This window comes from Ovis aries, chromosome 1 (assembly GCF_016772045.2).
Source record: "Ovis aries strain OAR_USU_Benz2616 breed Rambouillet chromosome 1, ARS-UI_Ramb_v3.0, whole genome shotgun sequence".
Lineage (NCBI taxonomy): Eukaryota > Metazoa > Chordata > Mammalia > Artiodactyla > Bovidae > Ovis > Ovis aries.
Window position 1 is genome coordinate 11,681,923 of NC_056054.1, and position 18,509 is coordinate 11,700,431.

Consider the following 18,509-nt stretch of genomic DNA (forward strand, 5'->3'; position numbering starts at 1 on the left):
CTCCTCCCTCCGCTCTGGCTTTGCAGGAGTGGGCATCCTGTGGAGGCCTCCTTTTCATCCCATTCTCTCACCATTCAGGGTCCTGCCCCCAGCCCTCCTCTCTTTTCTCCCAATCAACCCCGCTCTGAGTGTCCAGCCACAGGAAGGAACCCTTGTGGCTGGAATCCAAGCCTCTAGGAACCCCAATCCCAACATGATGTCAGAACCTCTCCTGGATCCTCTGCTTTCCCAGGAGGCTCTGTCTCTGGGGATGATGCCACTCCCTCCCCAGCCATCCAGGCTAGAACTTCACACCATGTCCTTGATTCCTCCCTGCCCTTCTCCTCCTTCATCCAGTCAACTGCCAACCTTGTGGATTCTACCTTCATGGCTCCATCCTGTGCCATCGACTTCTCTCCTTTCTGACCACAATCCTTGGGGGCCACCATGCTCTCCTTCACCCAGGTCCCAGGGATGGCCTCCAGACTGGCTCCGTTTCAGCCTGGCAGCACAAGTCCCAATTTGATGTCACTCCCTTGCTCTACATCTTTCAACTGTGCCTTGCAGCACCCAAGGCCCTTCAAGGCTCATCTCTTGCCCCTTTCTGCAGCAGCAGTCTCTCCTGTTGGTTCCAGGCTTTCCACACTTAGAGCTCTGTCTCCATACTCCCCAGCAAGACCCCAGGCACCTGGTGCTAGAACAGGAGCTCTGGACGGCAGGTGTCGGGAAAGGTCTCCAGTGCTGTAAGCGGGTGATGTCTCAAGTGTGCCTCGATTCCCTGTGACTCTGATCAGTGTGAGTCAGTTCCCTGAGTCTCCTTTTTAGATTCAGAGGGGCAAGATCCAGATCCCGGGTCACTGTGGCCCACCAGGGTGATCATGGCTGAGGGGCAGACTCCCTCATTATCATCATGGCCACGCACGTACATACTTTAGACAGGAGGAAATGGTGAGGAGTAAGATAGTCCTGTGCACTGCACAGTTGCTGAGCACCAGGCACTTGGCTAAGCATTTTTAAATCTTCCCACGAACCCTGGGCAGAAGACTTATTATTCCCACTTCCTAGATGTGGAAATAGAGGCCAGAGAGGTTGAATAGCTTTCCTACTGTCAGCTAAAATGTGCTGGACCCTGAATTTGAACCCATCTCTCTTGGATTCCAAAGACATTAAAACACGTGGGAGTAATTTAAGGCATGGATTCCAGCAGGAGACTTCCAAAGGGGGTGGGGCGGGGGTGGGGAGTGAGAGAGAGCAGGCAGTGGAGATGGGAACAGTGGTGATCTGAGAGACCAGGAGATGGATGGAGAAACCACTGCTCTGTCCAATCATCTGTTTTGCTCCCGTAGTTGGAGACAACTCAGAGGAAGGCGAGGATGTGAGCAAGAGGGGGACACGCCCTTTAGATCCCCCACCTTCCCGCATAATCTTGTCTCCTGGGATGGCCTGTGGCATGGACAGAGATGAGCAGAGTATCAGTGAAGGACTTTTTAAGTCCTGCTGGTCAGAGGCTCCACCCAGGGCCTCCAAATGGCCCTCAAGGGGCAGATTCTTGCAAAGGCGGGCATTCATCATTTTCACATCTGCGTTCAGATCCCTAATAAGGAAGTAATAATATTGCCAAGCCTTTGCCACGCTTTCTATGAGCTAGTGAGAAGACTAATTATCTGACGACACTAATAAATGGTTATGATGTTATTAAAAGTGGCACCAAGCTAGGATTAATAGGCTCATCAATTGTAGGGAATTGGGTTTAACAAGGTCCCTGCATGTGCCGTCAGGGCCCATGGTTTTGATGGATACTAGGCTGCATGCAGGCCATGAACAAGACCCCCTCTTTCCTCCAGCTGAGGGTCAGCCTTGGAAGCTGCTAGGTTTTCTGGTCTTCCCCCTTGTAAATGGCTCTGCAGAGCTCTTGGGCTGCTGGGGATGCTGTGGATGGCAAGAGCGTCACTAGCCTTATTCCCCTCCAAATGTGGCCTCCACTGTCCATGGGATCCCGCCCTCCTCCCCAGCCCAGCTCACTTCTGCAAATGACATGCTCAGATCCCACCCAGAGCCCCACGCTCCAGAGCCCCACTCATAACGCTCAGGGGGGAGCCGATAAATGGAGATGTCTCTGGGGCCTGCTGACTAATTTCCATAATAATTACAGTTATTACTAATAATGGTGACAACACCCCTCCCTCCCGGTTAGACTGAATTCCACTGTCTAGGAGCTGCTTCCCCACCAGTTGTCACCTCCGCCAACAAGCAGGGAAGAACGTAGAGCAGGCATCATTATTCTCACTGTTGAGGTAGGAAATGAGCTTAGGGAGAAAAAGAGACTTCCTGAAGCCCTCTCCCCGCCTCAAAGGAGTAGCCATAATGATTAAAATAATACAAGCAAGGACTGACACGGCGCTGACTGTGTAGTGTGCACATGTGACCTTAGTCCTCACTACAGCCTGTGGGGGAGGGGGGCCATTATTATCATTCCCATTTTACAGATGAGGAAACTGAGGAGCAGAGAGGTTAAGAAACTTGACCAGAAGCACACAGCTAGTAGGTGGAAGAGTAGGGATCAAGTCCAGACTGGGTTCACTCTCTTGACCATTAGCCTCTCCCACCAGCCTTCCCTGGGGGACTGATTTTCTAGGGCCGAGGAAATGACTCCACCACTGAGGCTCTACTTGAGCCTTGTAGCTCTGAGTTCCAGCCTCCTTCTCTTCCTGGCTCCCCTCTGACAGGGGCAAGAGGGCTAACTGAAGAAGGTCCTGAGGCTACCTGTCTGCACTTGGAGAGGAAAAGTGACAATAATCCTTCTGGCTGATGCTTTTCAGGTGGAAAAGAGTGACTGCATGAACCCTGGGTCTGGTGGTCAGATGGCTCTTTGCAGACGTGGGAGCCCAGGGCTTTCATAAGCAGAGGGCCTCCAAAAGACTCTCTCAGTCCCAGCTCCACTTCTTACTAGCTGGGAGCCTTCATCTTTCTCTGCCTTACCCTCCTCATCTGTTAAATGGGTGGTAATAACAGTACCCATCTCACTGCGTTGTTGTAAGGATAAACGATAGAAGAAATAAGGGGTACAGATCATGTCCTTGCATTCATTAGCAGGCCCTGGATAGAAAAATGCTTCTGGAAAGCGAAGGCCCTGAGCTGGAGGGCAGGTAATGTTTAGAATGTGCCGGGGGAGCCTGTACCAATGGCTCCTTTGTCTCCATCTCCCCTGCCCCGGGGCTGCGGTCTGCCAGGATGCCCCGTCTTGACGTGCATAGAGGACTTGGCCAAGCCTCCCGGACGGCCCTGTCCATGGTGCTCCCACCCCACTTACGTGGTCAATGAGCTCCTTGATCATGCCGTTCCACTGGCCCTTGTCGTCCTGTGCCCCGTATTTCCCGTCCTCCACCAACCGGATCTCGTAGGAGAAGCCCAGGATGTGGGCCAGTTCCTTGAGCAGGTCGATGCAGTAGCCCTCAAACCGGTCATTCCCAAACAGGGTCCTGTCGGACTTCCGGAACATGACGAAGGGCTCCTCCTGTGGGGACAGAGAGGACAGGGGCTGATGGACGCTGAGTGGGTGGGACAGGGCCGCCTGGGGTCAGGGAGCCTGGGCCTAGGCCTCTGCAAGTGTGTTCTAAGCCATCTTTGGGGGTGGCTCAGAAGAATGGCCCACTAAGTCAGGAGAGGGAAAGCCAAGTTAGTGCCTCACAGATGACCACCTACTGACATGCATGCAGAACTTAGTAGGTCCTTATGGATTTGATTGTCCCAATGTTCACAGAGCTAGAAGCTAGTGGAACTGGAATTTGAACTCAAGACTGTGATTCTGAATCTCACTTTCTCTCTGTTGCATCATTAACACAGGCTGATGGTTCTCAAAATGTGGTCCCCAGACCAGCAGCATCACCTGGGAACTTGTCAGAATTGCACATTCTCAGGCCCCATCCAGAAATAATGAATCAGAAACCCTTAGGTGGGGCCTGGAAATGTGTGCTTTGAGAAGCCCTTCAGAGGATTCTGACGTCTGCTCAAGTGTGAGCACGCTGCTCCAGAACGCCTTCTCCGAGTTTCTTCTGACTGTTCCCCCAAGAAAGTAAGTGAAAGTGTTAGTTGCTCAGTCATGTCCGACTGACTCATTGCAACCCCATGGACTGTAGCCTGCCAGGCTCCTCTGTCCATGGGATTCTCCAGGCAAGAATACTGGAACAGGTTGCCATTCCCTTCTCCAGGGGATCTTCCCCACCCAGGGATCGAACCCAGGGCTCCTGCATCGCCGGCAGATTCTTTACCATCTGAGCCACCAGGGGAAAGCCTGTCCCATCTCCCCCAACTCCTGCATAAAAAGACTACACCTACCCGCTCCCTGATACCTTTCTCTCTTTCCAAGGGTCTAGTCCCTAGCATTAGGATCTGCTGGTGATTCCTGATAACTATGACAGTTTGCATTTACACGTGGACGGGCCAGACACCAGCAGATGAAGTGGTGCCTGTGGAGGGCCCAGTGCAGAGCCCAGCAGAGCAGTGGGGTTCAGTGGAGGTAGCTGATATCACCTTGTTAGTCTTAATTTCAACCTCTGGGATAGATACTAATAACCTCATCCTGTACATGCAGAGAGTAAATTGGTGAAGACAAGGTGACTTGTGAGAGGTCACTCAGCTGCCATAGAGAGAGGATCTGGACTCAGGTTGGTATAATCCCAGAGCGGGAGCTCTTAACCACCTCACTGTGCCAGAGGCACTGAGTCACACGGTGCCTCTCCCTAGTGGGCAGAGGGGTCCTCAGGAGGTGGCTTGGGTTCTACAGTACACCTGGCAGCTGTCCCATGTCAGGTTCCCTCCCTCCAAGGTGATGGGGAGCCAGTAATGGGCTCTCAAAGGGCCCACCTCTGTCTGATTTCTCATTTAGAAATATACACTGACAACCCTGTAAAGAATAATTAGGGATGTGCTGTGCTTCATTGCTCAGTCACGTCTAACTCTTTGTGACCCCATGGACTATAGCCCGCCAGGCTGCTCTGTCCATGGGGATTCTCCAGGCAAGTGTGGGTTGCCATGCCCTCCTCCAGCGATCTTCCCAACTCAAGGATTGAACTCAGGTCTCCTGCATTGCAGGCAGATTCTTTACTGTCTGAGCCACTAGGGAAGCCCAAGAATACTGAAGTAGATAGCCGATCCCTTCTCCAGGGGAACTTTCCAACCTAGGCATCGAACTTACCAGCTGAGCTACCCAGGAAGCCTGATAACTAGGAACAGAGACAGGAAAATGGTGAAAACAGCTATTGACCTTGTCTAGCATGAGATACACAGAGTGAGGAACTGCAGTGTACAGGCTCAATTCAGCAAACTAGTCATTTACTGAGTTCCTACTGTGTGTCAGGCACTGACAAACAGTTTCATAAGCCGTTTGATTGAAGCTTGTAAGACAGGTGACATTATCCCTATTTGATAGATGAGGAAACTGAGGCTCAGAGAAGGTCAGTAAGTTGCCCAAGGCCACACAGGAGTTGAACTATAGTCAGATGGAGTCCAGGTCCAGTCCTTCCTGCTTGTAGCTCCCTGGCCTTTCTGGACCTTAACCCTCCCCTCAGCCACCTCTGCACCCTCATCTGTCCGAATGCCTCAAGCCTTCAGCTGATGGGTGACAATCTTTGGCTGACAGAACACACTTGTTCTGGGAAGCGCATGTCCTTGGACCCACAAGAAGAGCACATATCTCCTTTGGAGGCACCTCCCTGGTGACTCAGATGGTAAAGAATCCACCTGCAGTGTGGGAGACTTAAGTTTGATCCCAGGGGTGGGAAGATTCCCCTGGAGGAGGGTATGGCAACCCATTCCAGTATTCTTGCCTGGAGAATCCCCATGGACAGTGGAGCCTGGCGGTCTACAGTCCGTGGAGTTGCAAAAGAGCTGGACACGAATGAGCGACTAAGCACATCATTCTCTCAAGTGGTGATGAGAGGATGAGGTCATTCCTTTGCCACTGTGGACCCCTGGAGCTGGCTGAACCTGAAGGGCCTTCATTAGGGGTCCTCAGGTGCAGAAACCCACCAGCAGCCTCGTGCCAGGCTCCCACTGCAGAAGATGGGCTCATTCTCTGGCCCTGTTTCCCTGGCAACACTAGTTCTCAAAATCCCATCCCACCCCATGACTGATTCACTCTAGAGTTTCAACAGCCCTTTGGGATGCTTCAGAGAAAGGGCAAGGGAGTGTCTGTACACCTAAGGGGTTCTGAGAAAACCACTTTGCCGTCTAATTGGGTGGAAATCTGGGTCTTTTGATTAGAGTCCATGCTAAGTCTCAAGGACCCCCATCCCTGCCTCCAACCAAGTAGGCAGCTCACAAGGTTGGAGGAAAGAGTCTAGGAGGTGCCGGGGAAGGGGCTGGACCTGCCTGGAGAGAAGGGGACTTAGGCTAGTGTGGACCATGCTGCCTGGGACCCCAGCATGGGGCTTGGGGAGAAGGCCAGGGTGGAGATTTCAATCCTGTCTCAACTGTAGGTCAGAAGCTCTTGTGCAGTGAACTGCCTACACCACTGCACTAGGTGGCCCTGCTGTCAGCTCAGGAACAAATTAAAGAGAAGGCAACTTCTCTGCCAGGAGAATCACCATCCACGCATAGACTGCTAAGTGAAATCGACCTCCTTCTGTAAAATGGGAATAATAATAGAACCTACCTTACAGAATTGTTGGGAGGATTACATGGGTTAATCTGTGAAAAGCACTTAGTGCTTGGCAAATATAAACTGCAATATTATTATTATTATGAATATCATAATTGTCTTTCTGTGCACTGCGTGGCCTGTTACTGCAGCGACCTTTCCAGCCTTGAGGCCATGCCCAAAGCCACCAAAGGTTAAAAATCATAGCTAGCAGTGGAAAACTATTTCCAGAAAGGTCCCTGAGATGGCTCACTTCCTGACCCTATCTCTCAGCCCCTCCCTGGCCCTATCCTCTAAAATTAGCACTTCATTTGTGAAGCCACCAAGCCCCAGAATCTATACATCTCCATATAAATACGCTGCCTTCGGAGCAGCTGTAAAATGCCATTAATTTCGGGAAGTGCTTTGCGGATGGCATACATATTTAACAGCCAAAGCCCAGAGCATTAAAATGGTGCTCGCCTTAGTAATGTCTCTAGACCTGCAACATTTCCTAGGGGGTAATTCTGAACTCCGCCAACTACTTATTCATGGACTATTTCACAATTTATTACTGGAAATGTCCAGACAGCCAATTCACAAGCTCTCTCGGCTGCTAATCGATTGCTCAGTGAAGGTGCCCTCAATTTCATAACTTCACGCTCTCCTATTGCTCTGGGAGAACAGCGGTAAGAACAGGGGTAATATTTCTCTGCAACAAGTCACAGGAAACAAGGGTCCTGAAAAATAACCTTTTCTGACTTTTCATCGCTAGGGCTCTTAGTTTCTTAGTCGAGCTTCACCATCATGAGAGCCAGGCCTGGTGCTCAGATCCTCCCAGTGACGGGACCTGTGGAGTTGGAAGAGGGGGTTTTGGGGGGCAGGGAGCCAAGGGTTAGCTACCCAAGAGCTGCGTTCCCAAGTCCGCTTGGCTTAGGCCATCTCAACACACATCTGCACGAGCATGCACTCTGTACACACACAATGCCACGGGCATGAAGACACACTTTCTCGGATGTTCTGCCCTGCTCAGAGGCAGAGGTCAAGGACCCTGGCCCTCAGACCTTGGCTTCTGGCAGTTAGAACCAGGGCAGAGCATTAGGAGTCCGGTCCTCCCAGCAGGTGGGGCCCAGAAAGGTCCTCAGCCTGGCCCGGAATGGTTCTCCCAGCCCATATTCTGGTCTCCGCAGCTTCTCCTCTCCTGTAGCGGACGCACAGGTCCAGCCTGCCTGGCAGTTGAGTCTAAATGGGTCACAATGTACACACGGCACAAACACACCCATCGGTTTAAATCCAAACACCCCTCTGTATAGCCAACCCCACGCCGGCACAGGTATCCATACGCATGCCGACACAGCTGCTCACTTCAGTGGCCCCAAGAACCCTGAACCTTTCAAAGCAGGGCCCCTAGGAGAGAGCTGAGTGTGTTTTCTCGGTATGTGAGCTGAGGTTTGGGCAGATGAATTTTTCATGAGCTCATGGAAGAGGGAAACCTGAGCAGAAGCTGGGGCCTGGCAAGGAGAGGGCGGGGAGGGCAGGCTTCCAGCCTCTTGCTGCTGCTTCTTCAGCCCCAAGAAGGGGGAAGAGCCTGCGGCTCTGATGAGCCAGAGAGGGCGGGGTCCAGGCTCTGTCCATCTGTTTCCAGGGTAATGAGCCCTAAGCACCTAACCCCGGGATTCAGGATGGGAGAGAAAAGATGGAGCTTGGGGGCAGCCCCTACATCTCCCTGTGTTTCTTGCCACATCCAGATTTAGGGACCAGAAGAGGAGGAGAGACCCCCTCAGCGTGGGTGCAGGTCCAGCCCCGTTCTCTGGGGCAAAGCTGGTGGATGTTCCTGTACTCAGGCTTGGTACTGGCCTGTCACTCAAAGCACCGTTGCCCTGACAACACACTTCCAGAGAGGCAGGGGCCAGTGCTCTCTGCGGGAGTTGCTGGCCCTGCTTTGAGGCTGCCAAGCTCGGGGTTGGGGTTTTTCCCAGAGCAGCTGGGCTGGGTCAGCCTGGGCCACTCCACACAACAGGTGGTGGTGTCCTCCAGAGCCCAGGCTGAGAGCATCACACCCCTACCTACCCCACCCTGAGCTCTGGGACATGCAGACCATGCTGAGACTTTCAGGGGACCCCGAGGACATTTTCAGCTGGACGCAGAGAGTTTCTTGGAGACCATTGTAAAGGCTGTGTGTCACATCCTCTGTCTTCGTCCTGCTTCTAGGAAAGACTGGGCTTCTCTCAGGGAAGAGGCAGACCCAATTCCGCATGATCTCTGGGCAGCGGGGCTGGAGAGAGCTGCCATGGCTCACCCCCAGGCCACGTGAATATCTGACACTGCATAATGCGGTTAAGGTGGTGGGATGTCTGCTTCAAGTGGGTCAGCAGCCACGTCTGGGGTCAAGGCAAAGGAGTTCGGGGGAGGGGATTATCACAATGTCAGTGCTAGGGGCTCAGACCTCCGCCGGGACAGGGGATGAGGTGGCGGTTGGGATGCGGAGTCTTATGTATCAGCAGGAGATGAGAGTCTAGAGAGTGGCTCACACCCCAGGGCTTTCAGGGACCAGTCAGGAACTGCCTGTATAAGAAGCAGCCCAGAGTAAGCGAGAGGGAGTGGTGGGGTCTGCAGTGAGCCAGGCCTCAAAGGCATTTAAACCCTAGCTCCACGTGTATGATGCATCCTGTGCTAGACAGAGATAACCTCTGTGACCACGGTCAGCGGTCAATCTTCAGTGACGTTCAGGGCCCTGCTTGTGGACGGAAGCAGAGGTTTTCTCTAGAACACTCACTGTGCTTATTGTATTAAACCTGAGCTTACTGGGGACTGGATCTGTAATCAATAATACCAATGCAGCCATTACTTGACAGCATCCACTCTGTACCATTTACTTATTTTTATTTATTTATTTTTAGATTTTTTTTTTGATGTGCACCATTTTTTAAAGTCTTCCCTGAATTTTGCTATAATATTGTTTCTGCTTTCTGTTTCGGTTTTTTGGCCACGAGTCATGTGGATATTAGCTCCCCGATCAGTGATCAAACCCACATCTCCTGCACTGGAAGGTGAGGTCTTAACCACTGGACTGCCAGGGAAGTCCCCGGTGCCATGCATTCTATTTAATCATTCATTCTTTCAACTCCATGAAGTAGATACAGTTATTATCACCTTTCTTTTGCAGATGAGGAAAGAGAGGCACAGATCGACTAAGCAATTTCTCAGGATCATAGAGCTAGAGAACAGTACAGCCAGGACTCAAATGCAAAGGTCTGAGTCTCTTAAGCACCTCACAGTCTGACTGCTGTGTTTTGGTCACTCTTGCATGCCCCCAAGAGCTGCTGGGCTCATGTTTGCCCAGATGAGGGGCAGGGGGACAGATGGAGCTGTGTCCAGGCTGCTGGCCAAGGGGGCTTCTCTCCTTCTCTGGGGGGTGCTGGGAGCCAGCAGGAGGCTGCGGGTGGGACCCTCAGTGAGCAACTGGGGCCTCTGCAAGAAGCTCCCATGTGCGTTCTAAGTTGCTTCAGTCGTGTCTGACCCTTTGCAACCCTATGGACTGTAGTCCACCAGGCTCCTCTGTCCATGAAATTTTCTAGGCAAGAATGCTGGAGTAGGTTGCCGTGCCGCTCTCCAGGGGATCTTCCCAACCCAGGGGTCGAACCCGTGTCTCATGTCTCCTGTATGGGCAGGTGGGTTCTTTACCACTAGCGCCACCTGGGAAGCCCTGAAAGGAGCTTCTGAAAGTGAAAGTGAAATCTGCTCAGTCGTGTCCAACTCTTTGTGACCCCATGGACTTTACAGTCCATGGAATTCTCCAGGCCAGAATACTGGAGTGGGTAGCTTTATCCCTTCTCCAGGGGATCTTCCCAACCCAGGAATCGAACCCGAATCTCCTGCACTGCAGGCGGATTCTTTACCAATTGATCTATCAGGGAAGCTTCTAGTATTGGCTAAAAAGCTGTGAGAAGAGCACAGGAAGTCTGCGGGATTCTGCCCCTGCAGGTGTACCTAAATGTCCTGCGGCTCTGCGGAAGGGTCTTACACCCTTTAAACCAGGCTCCTGCTACTTTAATAAAATTTAACCTGTGGTCTTTGAAGGGTGTGTAGTTTGCATCCTTCTGCTGTATCATCTTTAGCTTTCCTGTTACGTGAGAGTATTGTTTTGTGGCTGAATCATCTCTGTTCATTTAATCATCTCTCCTAATCTCTCCGAGCATAGCAGTTCTACCTTTTTTTTTTAATCTTGTCTTCTGAAAAGTGTTTTATTTATATCTCACATTTTATGCAGCTCCGCTTTTAATCTTTCACCACCTTTTTATTATTTTATTTTTACCCTTTTATATTTTAGCTTTGTCACACTTTTATCCTTTTGCTTTCTGACATTTCGGTTTTACATTTTTCACCTTCTCTAGCTGGAGCTGTTAATTATTTATTTTAATTTTTCCTCTCTCTGGGTAGCTTTCCTTTTAATCTCGTCTCTTATTTTCATTTCTCTCTTTATTACCTTCCTTTTAACCTTTATTTTGTCCTCCTTCAACTCTCCTTTTATCCTTTCTATTTTTATCCACATCAATGTTCCTTTAATTGCGCATCACTCTTCCTTCTATCCCTTTTGCTCCTTTTATTGATGTCTTTTTATTTTTAATCTTTTTTGCTTTATTCTTTTTTATTTATTATATAACTTACAAGTGTACAATAGGATGATTCACAATGTTTAAAGGTTATACCCGATTTATAGTTATTATAAAATATTGGCTATATTCCCTGTGCTGTCCAATATATCTTTATAGCTTATTTTATTTTTAGTCTTTAATTTATTTTTTATACTTTTCTCCCTGTTCCTGATGAGATCTTTTGACTTACTGGTTTTATAGTTTGGTATTTGTATTTTATTCTGTTAACAAAAAAATCAATAAAGGTAGGCAGGATGTATGGTTTTGGGGAAGATACCAGTGGGGGTCTCACTCCCAAAAGGGGGTGGGGAGGTGTCTCCCCAGCCTTCTCCTTCTGGCCCCATCAGCAACATGTTCAGAGCTCTTAGGTATCCATAGTCTTTAGCATGGACTGTCTTAATAGTCATAAGCCTGAAGGCTGAGGATGAGATTCATAGGTTAAAATCGCTCCTCAGATGCTGACAGTGCCCCTGGAGTCCACTGCTCACTGGATTCTTGGGAGAATGAAATGTGATATCCCTTCTTCCTCCATGGTGTCCAACACTCAGTCACTGAGCATATACCTGGCACTAGAGAGAAGGCACAGGGCCTGGCTGAGCTGCTGCTGGTGGGCGGCAGGCAGGACAAGTTTGTTTGAGTGCTGTGAAGGCCCAGAGTGGGGTTCCCAACCCTGCTCCCAGGGTCCATCCTGTGACAGTCTTACTCTATCTGAGTGCTCCAAACCGGGTTGAGCTCCTTTTTTTTGGTTGAGAATATCCTCAGCACGTGGTCCTGACAAACATATTTGCTTCATTACAAGGAGAAGCTGACCGGGGCCAGACTGTCCTCAAAGGGTGTTTGGTCAGAACCCACTGGGCTGTGACCGGGCGGCCCCCTGGTCCAGCTCGGGTCCCAGGAGCAGTGCTGCGCCTCTGAGAGTGTGCGTCCTGGACCTCTGGACACCCTGGAGGCCTTCCGGGAGGGGCTGGTGCACATGGGTGGGCACAGTGCCAGCCAAAGGAGGCCAGCTGCCTGGGTGTCCTGCTCACCCTGAGCTCTAAGATGCACGGAGCTCGGGAGACCCCAGGAGCAATTCCTTGGGGTTAAATGGTCAGAAGAAGGACGCGCTCTTTAGTCCCGGGCAGTGGAGGGAGGAGGGCAGGGAGAATGGTCACAGCCATGGCCAGGAGCACTTGGGTCAGGACCCTGTGGGGGTGGCACGGGTGAGGGCCCACCGCACCCGCTGGGCTCCCTGGGTATGACCATAGCACCTGCCAGGCTGGGGTGGGGGACTGCTGGGAAGGGCCTTTTTCCTGGGAACTGGGTTGGAAGAAGCAGACTCAGGTCCTGGTGCAGAGAGCAGGTCACCCCTCCTTCCTTCCACCCATCACAGTTCCCACACAGGCATCAGGGGCTCAGGGAGTGGGCGGGGCTGGGATACAAACACACAGGCCTCTGCAGCAGGGGCTGGCCAAGCAGATCCAGGCAGGAGCACTGGCCCACTCTGCCTTTGGGAAGAGACAGCCCAGTTATCTCCTGGTGTCTCTGACCTGTGACCATGAGCAGTATTGCTATGTTTCAACTTCTCTCTGGGGGCTCTCTGAGGGACCCTCAGTGTTTCCAGCTTCCTTCAGCTCCCCTCCCTCATCTTCCAGCCTCTCAGCAGCCCCATAAGAGCCAGCTGGTCTATGCTCAGCGGGGTGATGGAGGGGTCCCTCTAGCCCCAAGGGCCAGCCCATCTCCCGGCTCACAGGGGGCCTCCTGCAGGGCTGCAGCTCTTACCAGCACGGTGGTGACGATGAGAGACCTGTTGGTCAGCGAGTCGGTGACATTAGGGCCTCGGCCTTTGGCGACCTCCGTGATATTGAGCCCCTCGGCGGGACTCCACACTCCCACCTGGATGGGCAGACGACGCAGTACAGGGGCTGAGTGCACAGTGTCCCACCTTGTTCCCACCTTTCAGGAGCATCGTCATCGCTGACAAGTTCTGAGCCAACTTTTCTGACAGCCCTGCTGCCTTCCTCCTTCCCACAGGAAGCCCCCCAGATGTCGCGTCTCCTGAGTTCTCCTCCCTCCCCATTTGCTGGCAAACCCACCCCAGATGGAAGGGAAATGCAGAGGGAGAAGAGGAATATGAGGAGAGCCCAGGGAGCACGGTGGAAGCCAGCCTGGGCTGGAGCGGATGCCACGAAGTCAAGTTAGTGTTAGGGCCAGGTCCTGCCCTGGGTCAGAGTCATTCCAAGCCTGGGAGTGGGGGGCGGCCTCCCACCTCCTAGGGAAGAGCTGGGCACCAGCTGCTCACTCACTGGGTCTCAGCCTGTGCCAGCTCTGGGGCCAGATGCCCTCCAGACCCCAGGATGGGGCCTGGAGCGAGGGAGATGTTCCCTAGGCATGTGTGGAAGGACAAGGAGACGTGTCTTGTGCAGGAAGTCAGTCTGGGCAGGATGCTGGTCTTCGCGGCTATTTCAGGGGGTGGCAGACAGAGTGGAAAACCCTCACAGGGGGCAGTGGATGCCACTGGATTTGAAGGCAATTTGTTTTGTAGTTTTATACCTAAAGTTGGCAGATGTTCTAGCTGAGGTGGCCTAATCTCTGTTCCCATAGTGCCTTTGTGGACATCAGGCCTGGGGTTGGAAGGAGGCAAGGGAAGATCAAGTTTACAAATGGTTCTCAAGCCCTGGGTCTCTTGAAAATCCTTTGGGATCCAGCTCTGCCCCCTCTCTGTGCCCATCTCAGCACCTCTCAAGGAAGGTTCTGGCCTGACCATCCTGTCCTTGGCCCAGTTGCTTGGGGGCTGGGGGGACGGCACTCAGGAAACCTAATCAATTAAACAGGGAGGCCGAATGCAAACATCCCATTAAGAGAGCTGTGCAAAGCAGATAGCAGAGAGACATGTAATTATGCTTGGGTAATTCTGCCTTAATCCCCCCAAAGCCACTGGCTGGAGCTGGCTGAATCAGCTATGACCCAGCTTAGTAAACAGAAGTGATGAGAGAGAAGTGATGAGAGGCAGCATGGTTGTGTTTGGGAGCTCAGCACCCTCTCTGGGCAGCATCTTTCTCTATGCAGACCCCCAGAGCCCAGAGGACAGAAAACAAGCAGACAGCATTAAAGAGGTTCTTCTCTCAAGGGGGCCAAGCGCAGGACCCAGCCCCAGCATGAGGGACCCTAGTGGCAGGCCTGGGTGCAGAAAGCTCTCAACAAACAGCTGGCTGACAGCCTGGTGACCAGCAGGAACCCTTGCTCCAGCAAGCAGCTATTGATGCCCTATCTCCCATGGGCATCGGAGAACAGTTAAGACTGAGGAGGACCCAGCTTTCAGAGACTCTCTGCCCACTATCTGGGAGGCTGTGACCAGGAGCCTCTGGTGGGGCCTCTGCAGGTCAGCCAGTATCTAGGTATAGTAGAGAGGTTTTCTTGAGTATTAGCTGTGGTCTGTCTGCACTTGCTGGAGGGCTAGTAGGAGCTGCGGGTAGGCTTAGATGGCAAAAGTGCTCTGATGGGCAATTACTGATGCCTACCATCGATATGAGAGTGGGAGGTGGTGGCATACATGCCATCTAATTGTCATCCTTAGAATTTTAGGCTATCCCCAGAGATGGACAGTTGAGAGAGCAAAAATGAGACAGTTACTCGAGTGACAACTATTATAGTGGTCCTGCAGAGGGGGAAGCGGGCTCCCTGGCACTGCAGGAGTCTAAATAGGAGCTGGCAGAGTGCTTGATAAGCTATAGTTTGAATAGAGTTAGACCAACAGGGCTGGATCATCTTAGGAAGAGAGGGTATAGCACCTTGTCCTTAGGGGACTGGTGTTATAAGTGGCTGAAAGAGTGGCAGGGGAGTGGTGAGGTTGCCCTGGCCACCTGGCCCCAGCACAGTGGCCCCATGAGTCCATGGGAAACTCAGGACTAAATGGCATCACCTTGGCCACAAAGTACAACCCAGGCAGAGCTGGGTTTGTGTCTGTGGGAACGAACCAAGGAGACAAAGGCTGTTCCTATAACCGGAGGGATGGCATGGGCAAAGGCCTGGAGGTGCAGGAGGGAGGGGTGTGGCTGGGCCTCGAGGAATATTTGAGGGGCAGTGGAGACTAGTCCTGGAGAGGAAACTGGGGCATTTCCTGGACAGTCTTCAAGGCTGGGGGGAGAGGCAGATGTGGAATGCCTCAGCACTGGGGAGTCCCAGTGCCAGGGCAGAGCAGAGATGTGCATTGGGTAGCTTCATCTGTGTGTGCACTCGGGATGGATGGAGGGTCCAGGAGTAGAAGTGGCAAGCCAGGGTGGGGTGTTAAAAGAAGTCCACAGAAGAGGCCTGGACCAGGGAGGGCAGGGGAAGATAGGAGAGGAATCAAGGGCCCCTGAAGGATCACAGGCACCAGGAGTGGCCCCTCCACTTCTGCATTTTATACACTCCCTCTCCCAGGGTTGGAGAGGTGCCCTGGTGGCTCCCAGGGACCAGTGGGTGTGGCTGAGCCCTTGGTCCTGAGGTCCGATGAAATGCTGAGAATCAGGGCTAATGTTAAATCCCCTTCTCAGCCCAGCAGCCTGACTTTGTCACAATATTGCTTATGACTCCCAGGGGTCAGAACTGGCCCCATTACGAACATTTCTATGGTAGTGGGATGGGAGGCCAGCCCTGTGGGCTTGCTTTCCTTGTAATTCTCAGAATCACAGAGGCCTTAGAAGCTTAGCATGGGGAGTTCAGAATCCATATGCTTCAACCTCTCTCCAAGGATAAGAATCAGCTCCAATCTCCCAGACAAGCAATCCCTTTGTTCAATTTTCCTGAAATGTCTCCAGGGACAGTGAGCTCACTGCTCCCCAGGCAGGCATCCACAAGTTATTAGAGAGTTTCTCCTACCCAAGGACACGTCTGTCCCTCTGCCCCATGACAGAGGACTTAGAGACAGTCTGTCTGTCCCCTGAGCCTTTCCCAGGTTAAGCATCTCTCTGATGGCCCTTGCTGGCAGGGTGATCATTTGAGTATCTGCCACGGCCACACGGGTTCTGCACCCCTCCAGGCTGAGAAGGCCAAGAGGGGCCAAGGCAGTGGCCACACTGGGTCGTGTTGAGCCCCGAGGGGGCAGCTGGATGGGGTCTTGCCCTCCTGCTCAGGGTCTCTTCCTGGGATCTGTCGTGGAGGATTTAACAGCCTCTGCTCCTTGGCCCGCCCCCCCACTGCTGAGCTCACACACCTTCTCCAAGCCATCTTCCTTCAAGCTGATGATGTCCAGATCGAAATCCGTCCGTAAGCCACTGGTTTTGTTGAAAACAATCCGTCCAGTTAATCCTTCCCATTGAGCCTGCCGGAGGGGAGAGGGCAGAGCGGCAATTCCTCGGGCTCATAAATCATCATTCGGTACAACTGTACAATGCTTCATTTTAATTACTCCTTGCACTGATACTGTTCCCCCAAGACCATGATTAATTAATAATCACCTCCATCATTGCTAGGGCTGTGGTGCGAGCCAGCGATTTCCATAAATTCTATTATGCTCTTTAGCCAGCTTTACACTTGCACCTTCTCGTGTACAACATCGATCTCAGATGCGCTCAGACGAGCCCTGCCTCGAAGCCATGAGAAGGGGGGAGTCCGGTCCATGTCAGGTCCCCAGGGAGGGGCAAAGAGGCAAGTGGGTAGACTGTGGCAGGTGAGATCTGCCGAGGGGCAGAAAGGCAAGGGGCCAAGCCAGCTCTGGCTGTAGAACCAGACAGAGTAATCCCCAGAGAGCCAGGGCTGACAGAGCAGGTCTCTCACCCCAGCTCCACTCATGTCCTGGTTAAAAACTGGGGTCAGAATACAGGGTCCAACCTCAGCTGTGTGACCTGGGGATTTCATTCTGCCTCGCTGCCTCAGTTTCCTCATCTGTAAAATGGAACTAATACTACCCATTTCACCAAAACACTGTGAGGGCAGAATGAAGTACGTCTCGTGAAAAACTGGGAATGGTGCCTGGTACAACCTGTTGTTTCCGTTGTTCAATAGCTAAGTCGTGTCCGACTCTCCGCAACCCCAGGAACTGCAGCATGCCAGACTTCCTTGTCCCTCACTGTCTCCCAGAGTTGGTTCAGCTTCATGCCCATGGGTACAACCTGAGCCCTGAATAAATGGTAGCTTTCTCTACTTTTCTTGCTTTTAGCATCATTAACAGAGAGGCAGGCAGAGGTTCAGAGAAGGAACAGGGCTAAGCTGAGAAAGGCTCCGTCTTCTAAAGCCAGGATTGGGAGCTATGGCTGGTGATACACGTGGGCCCATTTCCTGTTAAAGTCACGCCCGTGGATTTACCGGTTGTCTCTGGCTGCTTTTGTGCTGTAGCTTCAGAGTTGAATAGTTGCTGTAGAGACTGTCCAGTCTGTTGTTGTTTTTATTTGGTTTCTAAATTGTGTCTGACTCTTTGTGGCACCCATTAGATGGTATGTATGCCACCACCATGAACTGTGGCCCCTCAGGCTCCTCTGTCTATGGAAATCTCCAAGCAAGAATACTGGAGTATCTTCCTGACCCAGGGGTCGAACCTACGTCTCCTGTATTGGCAGGCAGATTCTTTATCACTGAGCCACCTGGGAAGCCCTGGTCTGCCAAGTCCAAAATATTCACTATCTGGCCCTTTGTATAGAAAGTTTGCCATCTCCCCTTCTAGCCAATGCCTCTCCCGTGGGCCTAGAGCATTAGCGCTATAAGGACCTTCTTCCACTCGCCCCATGAAGCCTCCGCAGCAGCCCTGGGAGATGGGCTCAGTGGGTGCCTCACCCCTCTGGGGTCATGATCCCTGCAGACTCTGAAGAAGGCTCCATAGCCTCTCCAAGGCTGAAGTTTCCCCAGCACCCAAGCTTACACAATATAACACACGAGTTCATGGGTTCCTGGATCCCTGAAGGCCCATCTGTAGACTGAAGCTAAAACCCATGGGAATCTCCGAGCACTTGGGCAGCCGTCTGGCACTGTAAAGTCTTGTGTATAAGGGTGTAGATGGCATGTGTTACGCTAGCTCAGGCAGAAGGGTGCACCTCGAAGGGCTCCAGGGGGCTGGAAATCAAAAGTGGGTGGAACATGGACTTTGCATAAGGCATCCTACCTCTCTGAGCTTCAGGAAGAGGACAATGACCTATTTCACAAGTGGTGACAAAGGTGTATAAAGGGCAGTTCCTGGAACATAAAACCCCAGCTATGATTTCTCCTTGGTCCCTTCCTCCTGTGGGGCTCCCTTGGATTAGGGCTGGCCCTTGGCAGGGGGGAGGAAGATCACGTGGGCCACCTCCGTAGAAACCTATCACAGAAGG

At 52.2% G+C, this 18,509-nt stretch overlaps 1 protein-coding gene across 3 annotated transcripts in view; it reads right to left on the reverse strand.

The window, feature by feature from the left end:
• Positions 1 to 18,509, reverse strand: part of GRIK3 (glutamate ionotropic receptor kainate type subunit 3) — a 247,504-nt gene that overhangs the window by 45,910 nt on the left and 183,085 nt on the right. For all 3 annotated transcript variants that reach the window (XM_060399335.1, XM_004001807.5, XM_042245693.2), the window contains exons 8-10: positions 16,424 to 16,531; positions 13,012 to 13,125; positions 3,290 to 3,493 (exon numbers count right to left, since the gene is read on the reverse strand). In XM_060399335.1, the coding sequence (XP_060255318.1) occupies positions 3,290 to 3,493; positions 13,012 to 13,125; positions 16,424 to 16,531 (426 nt within the window). The remainder of the gene's footprint in view (positions 1 to 3,289; positions 3,494 to 13,011; positions 13,126 to 16,423; positions 16,532 to 18,509) is intronic.